Source organism: Paramisgurnus dabryanus, chromosome 23 (assembly GCF_030506205.2).
Source record: "Paramisgurnus dabryanus chromosome 23, PD_genome_1.1, whole genome shotgun sequence".
NCBI classification, from domain to species: Eukaryota; Metazoa; Chordata; class Actinopteri; order Cypriniformes; family Cobitidae; genus Paramisgurnus; species Paramisgurnus dabryanus.
In genome coordinates this window covers 10,829,079-10,847,014 of record NC_133359.1, presented here as the reverse complement: position 1 = coordinate 10,847,014, position 17,936 = coordinate 10,829,079, and the positions used below count along the sequence as shown (strand labels likewise).

The 17,936-nt window shown below is 34.9% G+C and overlaps 1 protein-coding gene across 1 annotated transcript in view; it reads left to right on the top strand.

The window, feature by feature from the left end:
• erc1a (ELKS/RAB6-interacting/CAST family member 1a) overlaps nucleotides 1–11,404 on the top strand; it is a 26,049-nt gene extending 14,645 nt beyond the window's left edge. The window contains exons 14-19 of the mRNA XM_073813310.1: nucleotides 1–128; nucleotides 1,521–1,681; nucleotides 4,757–4,904; nucleotides 6,654–6,755; nucleotides 7,324–7,380; nucleotides 11,246–11,404. Of these exons, the coding sequence (XP_073669411.1) occupies nucleotides 1–128; nucleotides 1,521–1,681; nucleotides 4,757–4,904; nucleotides 6,654–6,755; nucleotides 7,324–7,350 (566 nt within the window). The 3' untranslated portion in view covers nucleotides 7,351–7,380; nucleotides 11,246–11,404. The remainder of the gene's footprint in view (nucleotides 129–1,520; nucleotides 1,682–4,756; nucleotides 4,905–6,653; nucleotides 6,756–7,323; nucleotides 7,381–11,245) is intronic.
• Nucleotides 11,405–17,936: the final 6,532 nt, after the last annotated feature.

The window sequence follows — 17,936 nt, the reverse complement described above, 5'->3', positions numbered from 1 at the left end:
CCTTGCGGCAGAAGGTGGAGCGCATTGAGGAGCTGGAGGAGGCACTGAGAGAAAGCGTTCAAATCACTGCGGAGAGAGAGCTGGTGCTGGCACAAGAGGAAGCAGCGAGAAACCACCAGGAGAAACAGGTCAATGCTACAACTTACAAGACTATTGACTCATGAAATATTAAACTGATATTAATATAAACATTTATATTGAGAATTGAAATATGCATTCATGTGTCTACTGGGGAAAACAGATTATAGAAGCTTATGGTTGGTTTTTCTGGTGGTCTAAACCAGCATGAGATCAGAGATCAGCCTAAGCCCAACTAGCTGGTTGTCTTGTTAATCAACCATCTAGACCAGTTTGGACCAGCTGAAGAATAGATTAAATCATGCCACACCAGCCTTTTTTTTAAATGTAGCCTAACAGCATTTTTTTGTGATTTTCACAAAAGTTTCACAAAATGCCTGTATAAAAATATATAAACATACAAATATATCAAATGAAAGAATAGACCCTCTGCTTTCAAACAAACAATAAATAAACAAACAAACAAACAAAAAAACTTTCATCCTATCTATACACTGCAAAAATGATTTTCAAGAAAAAAATCTTAGTATTTTTGTCTAGTTTTCATTAAAAATATCTTTAAAAAAATTTATATTAAAATGATGAGCAAACGACCCAAAAAAAATAAGTCTACACTGTAAAAAATGTCTGTAGAAATTACAGTATTACTGGCTATTACTGGCAACTAGCTGCCAGTAACTTACTGTAGATTTTAACATTTATGTTATTTACTGGCAACAGTTTGTTCAAAGTTAAATTAACATGAAACATTTTTAGTCTTTATCTTCTACAGTAAGTTACTGGCAACCAGCTGCATAATTACAGCATTTTTTACAGTGTAGTTTTTAGACCAAAAATATCAAATTTAAGTGATTTTGTGCATAAAACAAGCAAAAAAATCTGCCAATGGGGTAAACAAATTTTTCTTGAATTTTGTGTTTAGGAAAAATTTTCAAGATTTTTGTGCTAACCCCATTGACAAAATACTAAGAATTTTTTTCTTGAAAATCATTTTTTTTCTCTGCTTATAAACTCTTAAATATGGGTTTTTTTTATAAAAAAAAAATTAGCAAAAAGCTGAAATAATTGCATTTTTGTGAAGTAATTTGTTTGAGATCAGATTCAGAACAATTATCAAAACATACACAGAGTTTAAAATTAGTAAATAATTTTTTGCTTCAGTGTTTTATAAATTGGGTAAGTGCGCAATCTAGTGGATAATTGCGGTAGTACAGATTAACATAAAAACTCATCAGGAACACGTTTTTTTCATGCAAATGTTTCCCTTAATTAACGAGATAACTCGTCAATGGCCGGGAAAGATACCATTTACTAAACCAGTTAGATTTGTCAGGAGAGGTTTGCATACTTCACATCAAAACATTTAGGACTTCATCATGATTCATTGTGATGCAATGAACATCAATGGCTGAAGGTTCCCTCTCACCCGTTTTCCTAAAAAGATGGAGGAGCTGCTCGGAGCGATGGAGAAAGTGAAGCTGGAACTTGAGTCCATGAAGGCTAAGATGTCATCCACCCAACAGTCTCTGGCAGAGAAAGAAGCTCATCTGACCACATTGAGGGCCGAGAGGAGGAGACACCTGGAAGAAGTGCTAGAGATGAAGTGAGTTACTGTAATGCACTATTATACCTTATCAAGTAAATATTATGAAAAGCATCAAAATCACAGCAGGAATTCGAACCAGTGATGTTAACCGTGGGTGGAATAGTTTGGCCATGTGATTGGTCTTGGCCGATGAGAGAGATTTTCTTGATCACTTCATTGTTTTTCAACTGTGGTAATGGTTTGCAATAAATATTATGATGTTGTAACGCAAGAATTTAAAAACATGACACATCTTCCGCAAAGACCGACAACAATATACTCCATCCCATCTTGGGATCTGAAGTGTAACTGACATTAAGTCAAGTGTAAACATGTTTAATTTAAAATGTAGAAATGGCAATAAAGAGCAGATTGTAAAGATTTAAAGCAGATTGCAACATAAACCAAACCCTTCATACTGCCAACTGAACAGCAGACACAACGGCCATGTGTTTGATCATAAACTAGTGTAATACAAACAAATTTAAGATTTAAATGAATCGCTTTTCCAGATCACATTTAACGGATTAAACTTTCTGTCATTAGAGTGTTTCTTCAACCATGGTCCCTTAAAGGGATAGTTCACCAAAAAAATGAAAATTCTGTAATCATTTATTCACCTTCAAGTTGTTCCAACCTTGTATATTATTTTATTTACTGCAAAAAAAGACTTTCTTAGTATATTGGCTTATTTTCAGTAGAAATATCTAAAAATTCTTAAATCAAGATGCTTTTTCTTGAGAGCAAATTGACATAAGATAAATAAGTCTAGTTTTTAGACAAAAAATATACAAATTAAGTGAATTTGTGCTTAAAAGAAGAAGGGGTGAGAAAATTTAGCTTGAATTTAGTGTTTAAGAAAAATTTTCAAGATTTTTTCCTTACACCATTGGCAGATTTTTTTTGCTTGTTTTATGCACAAAATCACTTACATTTTATATTTTTTGTCTTAAAAGTAGACTTATTTTCTTAGGTTATTTTGCTCATCAAGAAAAAGCATATTGATTTAAGAATTTTTTGATATTTCTACTGAAAACAAGCCAAAAATACTAAGTAAGATTTTTTTGTAGTGTTCTACTAAGAAAAAATGTCTTTGTATTTTGGTCTTGTTTTCAGTAAAAATATCTACAAATTCTTAAATGAAGATGCTTTTTCTTGATGAGCAAAATGACCCAAGAAAATAAGTCTAGTTTTTAGACCAAAAATATCATATTTCAGTGATTTTGTGCATAAAACAAGCAAAAAAATCTAACAATGGAGTAAGCAAATTTTTCTTGAATTAAGTGTTTAAGAAAAAATATTCTTTGCTTACCCCATTGGCAGATTTTTTTTGCTTGTTTTATGCACAAAATCACTTACATTTTATATTTTTTGTCTTAAAACTAGACTTATTTTCTTTGGTCGTTTTGCGCATCAAGAAAAAGCAAGAATTTTATTTCTTGAAAATCATTTTTTGCACTGAACTGAACATAAAGGAAGATATTTTGAGGAATGTTTGTAACCAAACAGATAAGGGGCACCATTCACTTCTATATTATAACTTTTTCCTACAATGGAAGTCAATGGTGTCCCTGATCTGCAAAACATCTATATCTTCATTTATGTTCAGCAGAACAAAGTAATTTATACAAGTTTGAAACAACTTCAGGGTGATGATGACATAATTTTCATTTTTTGGTGAACTATCCCTTAAAAAAATCTGTTTTTAGTATCAATGTCTAAAAATGAAAAATAAAAGTACGATCAGGTCCTAAAGTTACAGGTAGTGACATAAAGTGTGGGTAAAAATAATTTGTTCACATTCAGTAACAGTGCAAACAATAAATATTTGTATTTGTCTAGAATGGCATAGCTTTAAAAATGTAATATTATTTTTTTCTCCCAATATTCATAATTTAATACTTAAAATCTTGGTATTTGGAGAGTACACTGCAAAAAAATGATTTTCAAGAAAAAAATCTTAGTATTTTTGTCTTGTTTTCAGTAAAAATATCTTAATTACATTAAAATTATTTTAATTACATTAAAATGTTTTTTTCTTAATGAGCAAAATGACCTAAGAAAATAAGTCTAGTTTTTAGACCAAAAATATCAAATTGAAGTGATTTTGTGCATAAAACAACCAAAATAAATCTGCCAATGGGGTAAGCAAAAAAATCTTGAACATTTTTCTTAAACACTAAATCACTTAAATTTGATATTTTTGGTCTAAAAACTAGACTTATTTTCGTTTTGCTCATCAAGAAAAGGCATCTCAATTTAAGAATGTTTAGATATTTCTACTGAAAGTAGAATTTTTTTTCTTGAAAATCATTTTTTTGTAGTGTATCCCTTTTAAAAAATCTGTTTTTAGTATATCTAAAAATGAAAAAAAAAGTACCATCAGGTCCTAATGTTACACAATTAAATATTTAAAAATTTGATAAATTGATAAAAAATTTTATTTGTCTAGAATGTCATAGCTTCAAAAATAGCTAATTTTTTTCACGATTTTCATATTTTAATACTGAAATTCTTGGTATTTGGAGAATAGTAAAACAACAAAATAAAGGTGCACTTGAAAAGTAGCCTTGTGAAAAACAATGAAGTCATAATTAAAGTTTGTAAACCAATAATGTGACCTTTTTTTAACAAATACCAATATGCTAGTTTTAATAAAAACCCACCCTTAGTTTAAAGTGCACAAAGTTGAAAAAAACATGAGTCACCAATAAACATCACGACAGAAAAGTAGGCTGTAAAACCCTAAAACTGCATGTTTATCACATTGTGTCTCTTCAGTGCACATATTAAACCCAGAGGATGATTCATCGGTGCACATGATTCGTTCTGTTTGCTATTTCTGTCTCCACACCTCCACCATTAGAGATCTGTAGAAAACTGAGAACAAACAAGCTCTTCCTGTCATTTCATAACAATTATGCATCGTTATTTTGACAAAATTCACATTTCTCTCAGATGTGTTGAGCTTGTGAAAGCAAAGAACCCGGTCGTTGTCAGTGAGCTAAATTGTTTTGAAGAGCGGCTCTCCATAGTACTTAAGTGAAGTGTTGACATTGAGGTTTGACTTCCATTCCAAATTGTCATTCACAGACAGGAGGCTCTGCTGGCTGCCATTAGCGAGAAGGATGCTAACATAGCCCTGCTGGAGCTGTCCTCGTCTAAAAAAAAGAAAACACAAGAGGAAGTGGCTCAGCTCCGAAGAGAGAAAGATCGGTTAGTGCAGCAACTCAAACAGCAGGTATGAACTGCATCATACACCGAATGTGTATGTTTAATATATAGGCTTTTCAAGATAAAATTGTTTGTTTGCTTTAAATCTTAAAGGGATAGTTCACCTTAAAATGAAAATTCTGTCATCATTTACTCATCCTCATGTTGTTCTAAATCTGTATGAATTTCTTTTTTCTGATGAACACAAAAGAAGATATTTGGAGAAATAATGGTAAACACACAGCAGATAGTGACAATTGACTTCCATAGTAGGGAAAAAATATTTTGGAAGTATTGTGATAAATGATGAAGAAAATACTTTGATAAATGATGGTAAGCACACAGTTGACTGTACCCATTGAATTTCATAATATTTTTTATTACTACTATGGAAGTCAATGGACACTATCTGCTGTGTGTTGACCATCATTTCTCAAAATATCTTCATTTGTGTTCATCAGAAAAAAAAAATTCATACCGGTTTAAAACAACATGAGGATGACTAAATAATAACAGAATTTTCATTTTAAGGTGAACTTTTCCTTTAAAACAACATTTATTTTGACTGGAAGCTTCATTGTTTTGTCTAATTGGGACCCTGTCTGTGCACTTCAAAAAATGTAAAAAAATTATTAGTATTTTTGTCTTGTTTTCAGTAAAAATATCTAAATATTCTTGACTTAAGATGCTTTTTCTTGATGAGCAAGTTGGGTAATTAAATCTGTTGGGTCATTTTGCTCATCAAGAAAAAGCAACTTAAAGGACAAGTTCGGTATTTTAGACTTATAGCCCTGTTTTCAGATTGTTTATGGTGAAATAGAATGGTTTTGACTGAAATTTCGACATTTTCGGCTGCCCTGAGAATTTTCGCGTGTTTGTGTTTCAGCTCAGACCTCTACAATGGGTTTAATGGTGCACTGGAACAATCCTTCCTAAAATGCATTAAACTTTCGTTTACAAAGACGTGAAACTCACCGAGTGGTCAGGGGTGTTCACTGGTATGCTCACACAAAAATCGCTCCAAAAGACGCATTCCAACAGGTTTTATCGTAGTTTTTACCAACTCCATTGACATGTATTAGATGTGCTGTGAGGTACGGTATTACTCCGCGCCGGGAACTTTGTTTCTATTCTTGCAATTGGCAAAGGCGGATTAGCGCCACCACCTGGGCTGGAGTGTCTATTATTCAAGCTCTAAGCGGAAGAATGTACGGGTGTGAGGCGTTTGGGAAAATAGGTCCACAAGTTAACAACGAATGGTAAAACAGCTGTTGGAAAGCATCTTTTGCAGCGATTTTTGTGTGAGCATACCAGTGAACACCCCTGACCACTCGGTGAGTTTCACGTCTTTGTAAACGAAAGTTTAATGCATTTTAGGAAGGATTGTTCCAGTGCACCATTAAACCCATTGTAGAGGTCTGAGCTGAAACACAAACACCCGAAAATTCTCAGGGCAGCCGAAAATGTCGAAATTTCAGTCAAAACCATTCTATTTTACCATAAACAACCTGAAAACAGGGCTTTAAGTCTAAAATACCGAACTTGTCCTTTAATTTAAGAATTTTGAGATGTTTTTACTGAAAACAAGACAAAAATACTAAGATTTTTTTCTTGAAAATCATTTTTTGCAGTGTAAAATCCAGATTAAAGTCTCATAATCTCATTTGGAGATTTTCTGAAGTTTTCTCACATTATCTACTGTTTTTTTTCACCTGATTTTACCCTTTATCCTCCCCACCATTCTTTCCTCACACATGTGCCGCCTCTTTTCTCCTAGACACAGAATCGTATGAAGCTAATGGCGGATAATTATGACGACGGCTACTTGAAAACCCCACCAGACCAGACCAATCACAAGCCTCCTAAATCACCTGATCAGGTCACTGTCCGGTCCTGTAAAGAAATCCAGTGTTTATCACTATCACAATCGCTGAATATGAAATAATTTTATTGTCGCTGTATATTGCTTATCTCATATTCATAGTAGCTTAATCTTAATCGCAAGCCTTTGGGCACCAAAAGACTAATTGGAGGTGTGGTAAGTTTCATTTAGTTGCTTTTTAATAAGCATTCACACATGAAACTGAATCGGAAGTGGATCCAAATCCATTTCAGTCACAGTTTCTTTATCCCACTTTAAATTAAGCTTTCCTCATCTCCAACGCAGACACCCTCCACATTTATTTTTTACTGCTTTCATACTGATCATAACTTCTCAACCCTATGGATTTTATTCTTATTCATGACTGTAGAAATCGCCCCTAAGTGCAGATCTAGGATCAGTTTCCCATAAAGCATGTAATATAAGGTTTTACTAACAAAGACGCATAAAGCTGATCCTGCGTTTGCTCTTACGGGTCACTTCTACTTGAAAATATTCGCATACTAACCTGATCTTCTTTCCCATGCTGCACTTGGCTAAAACCCTGCCATCTCTTAACCAATAGGATGATGAGGAGGGCATTTGGGCATAGCCTCACTGGCAGCCATTTTGTTTTAGAAGGGTGAGCATTACTTTGATGGACACGTAAAAGCCAATCTCAGCTGCCCGGTTCCTCTCCATGTAACATTAAACCTCGCCTTGTCTTGCTGTGCCTGTATGAGATGATTGGCTATTTCATAGAAGTGCAAAATAAATAGTGTAACATTTTATAAGCCACCTATTTGATAAATATTTATTTTTTTGTCGTAGCACTGCTAAGAAATAGCTGACAAATCTCATTTCCCTTGTTTTTCCCCTTTTTTTCTGTTAAAGCTATTTCTTTGTATCTCTTTGTGGTTAAACATGATCCCAGATGGTGCATTAACGCTATTGAAAAGAATTTGCCTGTAGATAGTTAATTTTACCACGCCCCCTCACTAGATTAAACTCTGTTTTATCCAAACAAAATTCCTTTCATTTTAAAAACAAGTTAATGCTAAACAGATAAGCATTTTATCAATCATCAGTTTTGCAAAAACAAACATTTTGTCATTAATCACACATAAAATAAAGTAAAAAGCTGTACAAAATTAAATTAATAATTTATGAAAATTTTTTGTATTTGTTGTGGCCCCTCTTTGTGACATCATGCACTCGAGTTTGTTTGAAACCTGATGATTTGTGTAATCCCAGCATGACTTGAGAATGTGTTTAAAGAGCATCTTGCGTACTTCAATGGAAACAAGGAAAGCTAACACAATGACTTAAAAGACTACAAAAGACTTAAAAGGATAGATAGTTCACCCGAAAAATGGTACCTGTATACATTTATTTTATCTATTGAACACAAAGGAGGATATATCTGCTCACACAGAGATCTCATTCAATAACATTTCTCCGCATTATGAATATTAATCATCAAACATGAATAAGGAGTGACTGACTAAACCACGACCGTCTAGCTCAACTCTAGTGACAGCTGTGGCAGTTCACCTGTCACTCAAGCGGCCACACCCTTAATTATGCAGAACTTTAAGGCTTAATATAATTTAAACAGATGAAGTTACAATAAAAATCACCTCCCTCGCAGTTCTCATGAAGGGCAAACTTAGCTATGCAGACCAAAAACACTTTTTGGACCATGCTGTAAACATTATTTTCTGCTGTAAAGTTGGGCATTTTAACATTGAGTTCTATGGGAATTAACTTCGTTTTGGAGCCAGCCTCTAGAGGCCAGTCGATGAATTGCAGTGTAAGTCACTTCCGTATTGGCTTCATCAGAGAGATCGGAAGATTGCCCCTCGGTTGGATCAGTGTGAATTGGCCTATAAAAAGTGGACGGATGCATCACTGTATGTATGGGCACTCCTCAGCTGCAGTGTGAGAGGCTTCACAGAGGAAAACTGTTTTGATTGGCTTTTTAATTGATTTTGCATGCATATATGCATGAAAATATAATGCATATAATATTTATCGGACACTCTGAAACTTTGCCATTAAAAAATGTAATTGTAATAATTCTTACATACGATTCAAGATTTTTTTTATTGTTTGTTAGTAAAAATGTTAATGAAACGATAATGTTTAATAAAGACGTATTTAAGCAATTGTTGTTTTATTTATATTCTTATATTTATATATCACGCTCTGATGTTACAAGTACCAGGGTTGTTCCAGTGATCGACAACTTCTATCCTCTTCTTTTTGTTGGTTTTGGACTCGACTGCTGGAGTCGCCCCCTATCGTTTTAAAGAACAGTGCAACAGCAAGTACATAAACTATAAGCGCCTCGTTCGTTTGTTGAAACGTGCTTGCGATGTGGAGCAAAGTGCGATTATAAACAAAGCTTTACTCTCTCTGTGTGTCCCTCGTCTCTTTCAATGAGGTCGTTAGCAGGCGTTTCTAAATCTAGTTGTCATAAACAAATAAGTTCCGTCCACTTCAGTAAGGGGGCGTGCACTAGAGGTCTACACGGGTCCAAAAATTCCTACCCGAACCCGATCAGACCCGCAAATGTGCTACACTGAACCGACCCGGACCCGTCTGTTGTTTTGAAAGCTGGACCCGGACCCGACCCGGACCCGTCTATTATTTAAAAGCTGGACCCGGATCCGACGAAGACCCGTCTATTATTTAAAATCTGTACCCGAACCCGTCCGGGAAGACACAGACCCGACAAATATTCTTAGCTAAATGTTATTTATAAGTCAATAAACAAGTAGCGAAAATTAAACTTTTTGTCTTACCCATAGAAGTTAGTCTTCTCCCTCCTTACCTGTCTGTGTGATGCACAATCCTTATTTCCAAGAAAGTTCCATCCATGTTATTCCTCTCTTGACGATTGAAATGTTTAATGCTTATTCCAGATTTTAAAGTTCACTTTACAGTCATGGTGATTAATAACGCAGTTTTACATCGGGTCAACTTGCTTAATAATGTTTGCCCATTTGGATTATAATAACGATTGCTCGTTCAGTGCCATGGCTGCTTTCGTTAGCTTTGCTTCTTTGCTATCATCTCTGTGCTCTTTGAGTCGCGAAAACTTTAGATATAACAGCAAGACGGTCAATTTATAATATTATTATAAAAATAAGAGAAGTCAGTGCAAAATGCGCGGTACGGCGGAATAAGTCCCGCCTTCTAAATAAAAGAGCCAATTATCAAAGGTAAAGTCATTGCGTCTCACTTGCAGAAGCTCCTGACTGGTAGCCAGAGAAACATAACAAGAGCACATGCGCGTTAGCTGCCTGGTTGGAGCAACCAAATATAAACTTTTTAACTCAATTTTAGCGTCATAGAAAAAATGTATGCGAAAAAGTTTTTGTTGCTGATTTTGAAATATTTTATTTAAATGTGAGTGTGTGTTCTCCGAGTCCGATTGACCTCAGGTATTACCCACAATGTTAAACAGACCCGGGACCCGAAGTAATAGATTAAGACCCGACCCGGACCCGGCTGATCATTTAAAATATAGACCCGAACCCGTACGGGTCCCGGGTCTTCGGGTCTCGGGTCTTCCGTGTAGACCTCTAGCGTGGACACCAAAGCTTTTACGCCCATGGCTGGAGTATGTTTTCAATTGTTTCCAATGGAAGTGCGGCGTTTTTCAAAAAAGCTAGCATCTAGCGCTTTTTCCGCCCTGACAGTCGGTGCTTAGCGGTTTTTCCGTGCTGAGAGTTGAAAAATATTCAACTTTGGGTGAAGAGCTCAGCTCGTCAATGTCAGTTCTCGCGTGGCTGTTTAATCACAGTGGAGGAGGGGCGGGACAAATATCACAACAACCAACCGCCACATCCTACAACGACTGATAAACAAAGCTGAAGTATAACAGCAAGTAAAGCTCTCAGCTGAAAAAAACAGCTGGCATTCGGCGTTTTCAGCCGCGTTTAAAATCTTTGGTGTGCACGCTACATAACTGATGATAGACGGATGACGTGAACTCCACTGCTTTGCTCTCATTGGTAGTCGCTCCCGAAAGTCACTCATCATTTGCATTTAAGTTAAACTTTTCTTAACTTTGCCGCGTCGCTGGACCCCGCCATCAGTCACTTTCACTCAAGCTTTCATTGAAATGAATGCGATCATGTTGCTGTGCTAATGCTAGTCGCTGGCGGTCTGAAGGGGGTGTAAGACTGATCATTAATACTATCAGTAAATAAAACTGAAAAATAGGGCTGGGTACACTTGGCGCTTCGATTCAATTTCTATTTGTATGGTTTCGACTCAGTTCCTATTAGATTTTAATATCAATTAGTGTCAATGTCTTGTTTCTACACCTTAAGCATGTGTTTGCATGTCTTTTAAAAGCACCGTGCTGATAGAAATGATGTTGTGCTTGCAGTGAAAAATATATCAACTCATCAATAAGCTAACGTTTGCATATGCATGAGAATAAACCATCCAATAATCCTTAGTTCTGTGCTAATAATAGTGTCTATGGTGTGTAGATAAGATCTGGGCGGAAAGCCGGAGTGCACAGGAGCTCTACACTGGCCACCTGATTATCCCGTACAACCACGCCACACCCTTTGTACCTACAGAATCATCTCAGCCTACATCTTATCACACCAACTTATCCAGGACCTCACCCACAAAGACATTACATTCACATATTCACAGGTAAGACTTGATTTTTTTGGAGATAATAATGAACAGACTTTAGTGCATTATGGTGCTAACACTTGTATTTTTTTAGTGGGAGCTGAAGTTTGGATTTTTGGACCCTGCTTTGGATCTCTGGGATTGGGGCAGTCACGATCAAACCCTCCTCACTGTTTCTCTCCCCTCGCATCTCATCTGAACAATCCAAAACCATAAAAGAGCCTCAAACGGTTTCTAGTCTTAATACTGTTGCAGAGTTGAAAATATGCAGTGTTCGTTGAATCGTGAATGCATTTTTATTTCGTTTCTTGATATGTCATCATGGTTGAGTATACACAGGTTTAGAATGTTAAACTGATCAATGGGTGGTGCTATATAAACATAACTGAATGCCAAACTGTTGTACAACAATAAAAAAAGTGTTATGCTAATTTAACTGCACTAAGTATTAAGACTATTGGATTTCTACTAGATTTATCCGTCCGGTTCTACTTTACTGAATGACCCTTAACCTTTACCGAAAACTTATAGGACACCTTCAAGAGCATGACGTAAACATGTATAGATAGTGATCGTCTATTTGTCACACCTGGCGTTATGTCAGTGGACCAAATTCATTAACAGCTGCTATAAGAAATAGACATAAAGTATCATAGTAGTATAAAAAAACGTTGGTTGTGCTCATGAAGGAGTCCAACAAAGGGTGTGTGCAAAACTTAAAAAAAAAAAACAACCTTTATGAACGTACTGTTTCGGTTCCTGAGGCCATAGTCGGTTTTTAGAAAATCTTAGACAGGATATTGTAAGCTCTGAGATATCTTCATATCATATCCTGATAGCCAGTTTCTGAGAACTCATTGCTGGTCTTATGAACTCTCATAAACATGGATATCATTGTGTCTCAAAGTGGATTTTTTATGTTGCATTTGTGCCTATTGTCTTTGTGTGTTATAAAAGAATTGTTAGAAAAAAAATGGATAGTCCATTAAAAAAAAGAGTAAAGATAAGATCACGGGTATGAGTGTTCTGACTTTGTATAAATGTGTATGTATATAAATATGTATGATCAATGTTTTCACTCTCTGGTTTTCTTTTGCTTTTGGCTTGAACTGATGGGGTTATAGCGAGTGAACGCCATTAGACTGCTAAAACACACACACATGCACACACAGGGAGGATCAAATCCAAAATCATGTGATATGTGCAGTCATGCAGGTCTAATTCCCACATCACCAAAATATTTTGGTAATATTAAAGCTGCATGCCGAATCTCTCGTCTGACTCTACTACGGTTAACAAAATTAGATTTGGCATATTTAAAACAAAAAAAGCTGCAATGGATTGCATTGAAATACCCTGATAGATACACAATGTCCCTTTTCTCATCTTGACTTACGCCCATAAATAACTGAACATTACTTTCTCATTGCATGCAATAATGAGAGGAATCTTTGCAAGCATTAGCCAACGATTTAATGAACTCAAGGCTTTTGTAATGCAAACAAACAGATTTAACGTTATCTCTTGTTGATGCATTGTAATGATCGACACCAGATGTCACTTTACTAAATTAAAAGTAAGGATTAAAAAATTAATCACATGCTTTTCACACAATTCGCCCCGCCAGCTTTGGGAATGTGTAAACTTCAGTCTGCACTGTATAAGTGATATATCAAAACATGTATAACAAATTGAGTTAAACAATTTCAACTTGTTTTTCTAAGTTATGTCTATTTATCACAAGACAAAACTTTAAACCTTTAACTGGCGCAGCCCTTTTTGAGTAGGGTGGTGGTGAAAAGTTGAAGTCAAATTAATATAACTTTTTGGTCTAGAAGCCTAATTTTGGTCTTGTTTTAAAGAAGATACTTTAACTTTTTTTTACAGAAGTGTCTGTTGGTGAAAATATAATTTCTTTATAGCAGTGTACATAGTGTACATTTATTTGTAATAAATAAAAAATGCAATATAGTATTATTTTTTATTATTATTACATAAAATTATCAAAAAAACTGAGGTTTGTGTTGGTTTGCTTTGATGTTTGCTGCATACTCTTGTCACAAATGAATAAATTACAGTTACTATTATTAATTCTAAAAGGTTTTGAAATGTGAAAACTACATTCTTAGTCCTTTCCAACAATATATAGTTTGTCGTGATATATTTAAATAATTTTACATGAAAAATATTGAAGTATCGGGACAGCGCCAGTTAACGGGTTAAAAAGTAAGTTGAATTGACTTGCATTATTAAAGGAGCAGTGTGTAAATTTTTGCGGCATCTAGTGGTGAGGTTACAAATTGCAGCCAGCGGCTCAGTCCACTGCTCACCCCTCGCTTTTGAAACACATAGAGAAGCTACTATAGCCACCACTGGAAAAACATGTCATTGACAGAGACAACTTAGGAAAAAATTTTGTACGTTAAGGGTTTCTGTAGAAACATGACGGCACAAAATGGCAACTTCCACGTAAGGGGACCCTTGGTAATAAAAGGTTTTACCCTAAAGTAATAAAACATAACGGTTCATTATAAAAAGGTCTTTATACACCCCTGATAATATAGTTTTGTATTATTTTGTATTTCCGTCAAGAGATCCTTTTAAAAAAAATACACACTGCACCTTTAAGTTGTTGTTTGAACTTAAAATCATAAATAGGATAGTTCACACAAAAAGTTGCTTTAACCCTGTGTAAATGTCTTCTTAATACTAAAAAAATAAAATATATTTGTAATCAAGCTGTAGGTAGGATCACCATTTACTTCTATAGTAGAAAAAAAATACTATGGAAGTGAATGGTGCCCCAGATCTGTTTGGTTACAAACATAACTTAAAATATCTCCCTGTGTTCAGCAGAACAAATAAATGAATACAGGTTTGTAAAAACTTGAGGATGAGCGAATGACCGAATTTTCATTTTTTTGGTGAACTATTCCTTTAACACAAAAGTGTCAGAATGGCGTAACTAACAGAGCACTTAAACCCAACTGGCGTACAAATGTTTGTGTGAGCTGGTTTATGGAAAATTGCAGTGTTTACAAAGGCACTGTCATTGATAGATTGAACCACCGCAGAGGGATTTCAGACTGCTACACGATAAAGGGCACCACTTCAAAAGCAATCCTGGCCATAAATGGAGTTTTTTCTGATTATTGCCAATAAAACTGGGAGTTGACTTGTAACATTGTCCATATAAAAATGCTATAAATTTGTGAAGTTAGTACTTGAGGGTAAATCCATTCAGTTTGGACGCAAAGTGGATTTTCATGAAATTACATCGTATTGGAAGGAACAGCTCTTGACTAATGTCTGGGCAACGATGGCTTCATTGTTTATCTGGCTGTTACAACATCTCTTGTAATTTGATGTGGGTAAGCATCAGTGTTTTGCTGAAGTTTTCGATGGTAACCAAGGTGCGGAACGTAACTTCTCCATTAGTGAAGTTTAAGTACACAGGGCTGTTAAAACTCCTGGGGAAAAGGTTGTAATGAATGAACTTAAGTATTTTTCTAGATGGGATCACAAATGTTATTTGAGATTCCAGTTATTAACAGAAGACATCTGTTATGGACTCATTTAAACTGGATCATGTCCTCGACCTGGCAGTTACAGAAGGTCATGTGCTCGGACATGTGTTTATGTAGTCAATAATAACATTACATAACTACGTAGTAAAATTTGAGGAGAAACAAAGCCTGACCCAACATTTGCCAAGCCAATATAATAACAGGAGTTAAAGTGGGGTTCACACCTAATAAATTTATATAACACACGGTTTCCCAAACACGAAATTGCAGGAGGTAGGGGGGGGGGGCAAAACTAACACGGAGTTAGTTGTAACACGGATAGTGATGGGAGAAACGAAGCTTTTCGAAGCTTCGAATCAATTGAACCAATTGCTTCGAAAATTGATTCAATTTTTCGAAGCAGTTCGAAACCAACACACGCTGGCGACCCCTGCTGGTCAAAACAGTGTAAAAGCAGATCTGTCCACACATTTGACACTTTTTTTTACAAAATAATAGCAAGATTTTTATTAAAATATGTTAAAAAAAATTATTTAACTTAATTAAGACATAGTTAAAAGTATAATGTGTTTTTAGTTTTATTTAGGGCAAACAAATGAATAAAACTAACTACCCTTTTAATTATGCACATTTTTGTCATTAAATCTGTCTATAAACAAAAAGTAGACAACATGGCAGTGTTATTAGTCAGAAGGATGAATGTTTTATGAACTTTCATAATAAAACTGACCCGAGTTCACCTAAACTTATTAGACACTGGTCATGTGATCAACTCCCCCTAGTGGTGAACCATCGGATTTTCGAAACGTTTCGAAACAGTTATGACGTAATGAAGCCTCGTTTGCTAAAATCACGTGACTTTGGCCAGTTTGAAACAAGCTCCGAACCACTGATTCGAAACAAAAGATTCGTAAATGTTTCGAAGCCTCACGAAGCAGTGCTTCGAAAACGACCATCACTAAACACGGACCGTTTACATCGTTGCACAGGGTTGAGCGATTAGTTTACTTCCGTATTGTTTTCACGCTGCCAAATGACGCTCTCTCGCAAATTTATGGAAAGGGAATAATAATGTTATTGATTGAGTGTTTTGGTGGCATGTAAGTAAAAAATTTTATCATGTTTTTTTCGGTTTCTGAGTTGGGTGTGTAAGATACCAAAACCAAAGTTGTCATCATCTTAATCAGTGTCTTGTTGACTAAAAGCATAATTTTGAAATATATCTGCAGCTCTTAGCAACTTTTTTGGTAGGCTTGAAAATATTTTCACCCAGCGGGGTTAATTGTAACGCTGTGTTACAACTAACCCCTCAGCACTAACGATATGAAAACCGCTAACGTTAGCATAATTCTTGCCGTTGTTTTAAATAGGCTACATAGGATTGATTGCTGGCTACCAACAAAATAAATGTCTTATCAAAATTGTGTCAACATGTATTTTTGTTCATATCTTTAATATTGATTGAATAAGGTCATGTCAAAGATAAAAATTATGAAATTTATGGCTAAAATCAGACTTTGATTTTCATTATCTCAGAATTTGATTTTGAGACTTTAGTATGGTTTTTACAGACTGGGTCACATATAAAAATGTTTATTGTGCTGCATTTTCTCACATATTTAGACATTTGTATCCATTTATAATTGAACTATGGTTAGATGATGGATGAATAGTGTAGATACCTGTCTATTATAGACAGATATATAAACAATGTCCACTTCAAGTATATAGACAAAATAGTATTAAAATATTTGCCTGCAAACTTAATTTTTAGCTAACCCCCTGCCTGTTACATTTAACCCCACCTATGTGGTAAGTTGTAACGTTTGCACTTCTGTCACGTTTGGTGTAATTGTCCAAGAATGGTAAATAGTAGAAACAAACTTCAAATGTTCATTTGTAGCAGAGATGTGTGTGTTGCTTGTGTAAAAATATAATTAACCAAACTCAAATATTTTTTTAATGATTGAGCCAAAACCAAAAAGCATTAGGCTGTGCCCCGCTCTCCCATACATGAGTTATTTAATTAATTAAAAGTTAGTCATAAGATGCAAATAAATGATTTTAAAATATAAAATTGAAATAAAACGTTTGACAAAAGATATCTTTTATTCGTTTAATCTGCATGTCACGCAACCATTACACAACAAAACATTACCAGATGAAGGTATTAATAACAATTACCATGTAAAACACTACTGATAAAAGCATAAATAAATATTGAATATGCAAATATGCTAAATTATTGAAATATTATTTGTTTCATTCTTAAATTATTTATTTCAAGTAAATAATTTAGGTTAAGGGTAAATCTGACAAAAAAGTTTAAAAATTCCTGTTTTAGCAGATTCTCCCATCTGACTTTTGTTTATTGTAATTTAACTAAGGACAGGATGCATAGATCAACTCTTATACAAAAAAAAAGGTGCCTCCAGGATAATATTAAAATCACAAAAGACACTAGTCCCATCTGAATATAGTTTACAAGGCTTTTCATCACTACAGCTCTTAATGTTTTTGTGGCTGGTGTGCACGTGTTTATATATGCATGTGTGTGGGATGCACAGCTTTATAGGCAGGATGCTGGGAAGCGCCTGTCATCATAATTCTCTCACTTGTGCTTATATGCATATGTAGAGAATGCATTGTGTGTTCCAGATAAAAGACTCGAGATAACCCTTATGGTTTTGATTAAAGGGTCAAGCTAATATAAATGACACTGACAAATCATATTTCAATGCTTATACCCTTTGAAGCAGTTACAATAAACTACACAAGCACACAAAAACTAACAAACAAACCCATTATACTGTAGATGTATTAACAATCATGTTATCACTATAGTAATTTACATTTACTTATCTGTATCTGCTAAATAAATATATAAATGTAAATAGAGTACTACGCATGCTGTTTTGAGTATATTCCCTGCAGACCACTCTTGTTGTTTTCCTCCGAATGAAAGTCTGTGTTATCCTCCTCTTGTCGCGAGTCATCACAGAGCATCGCC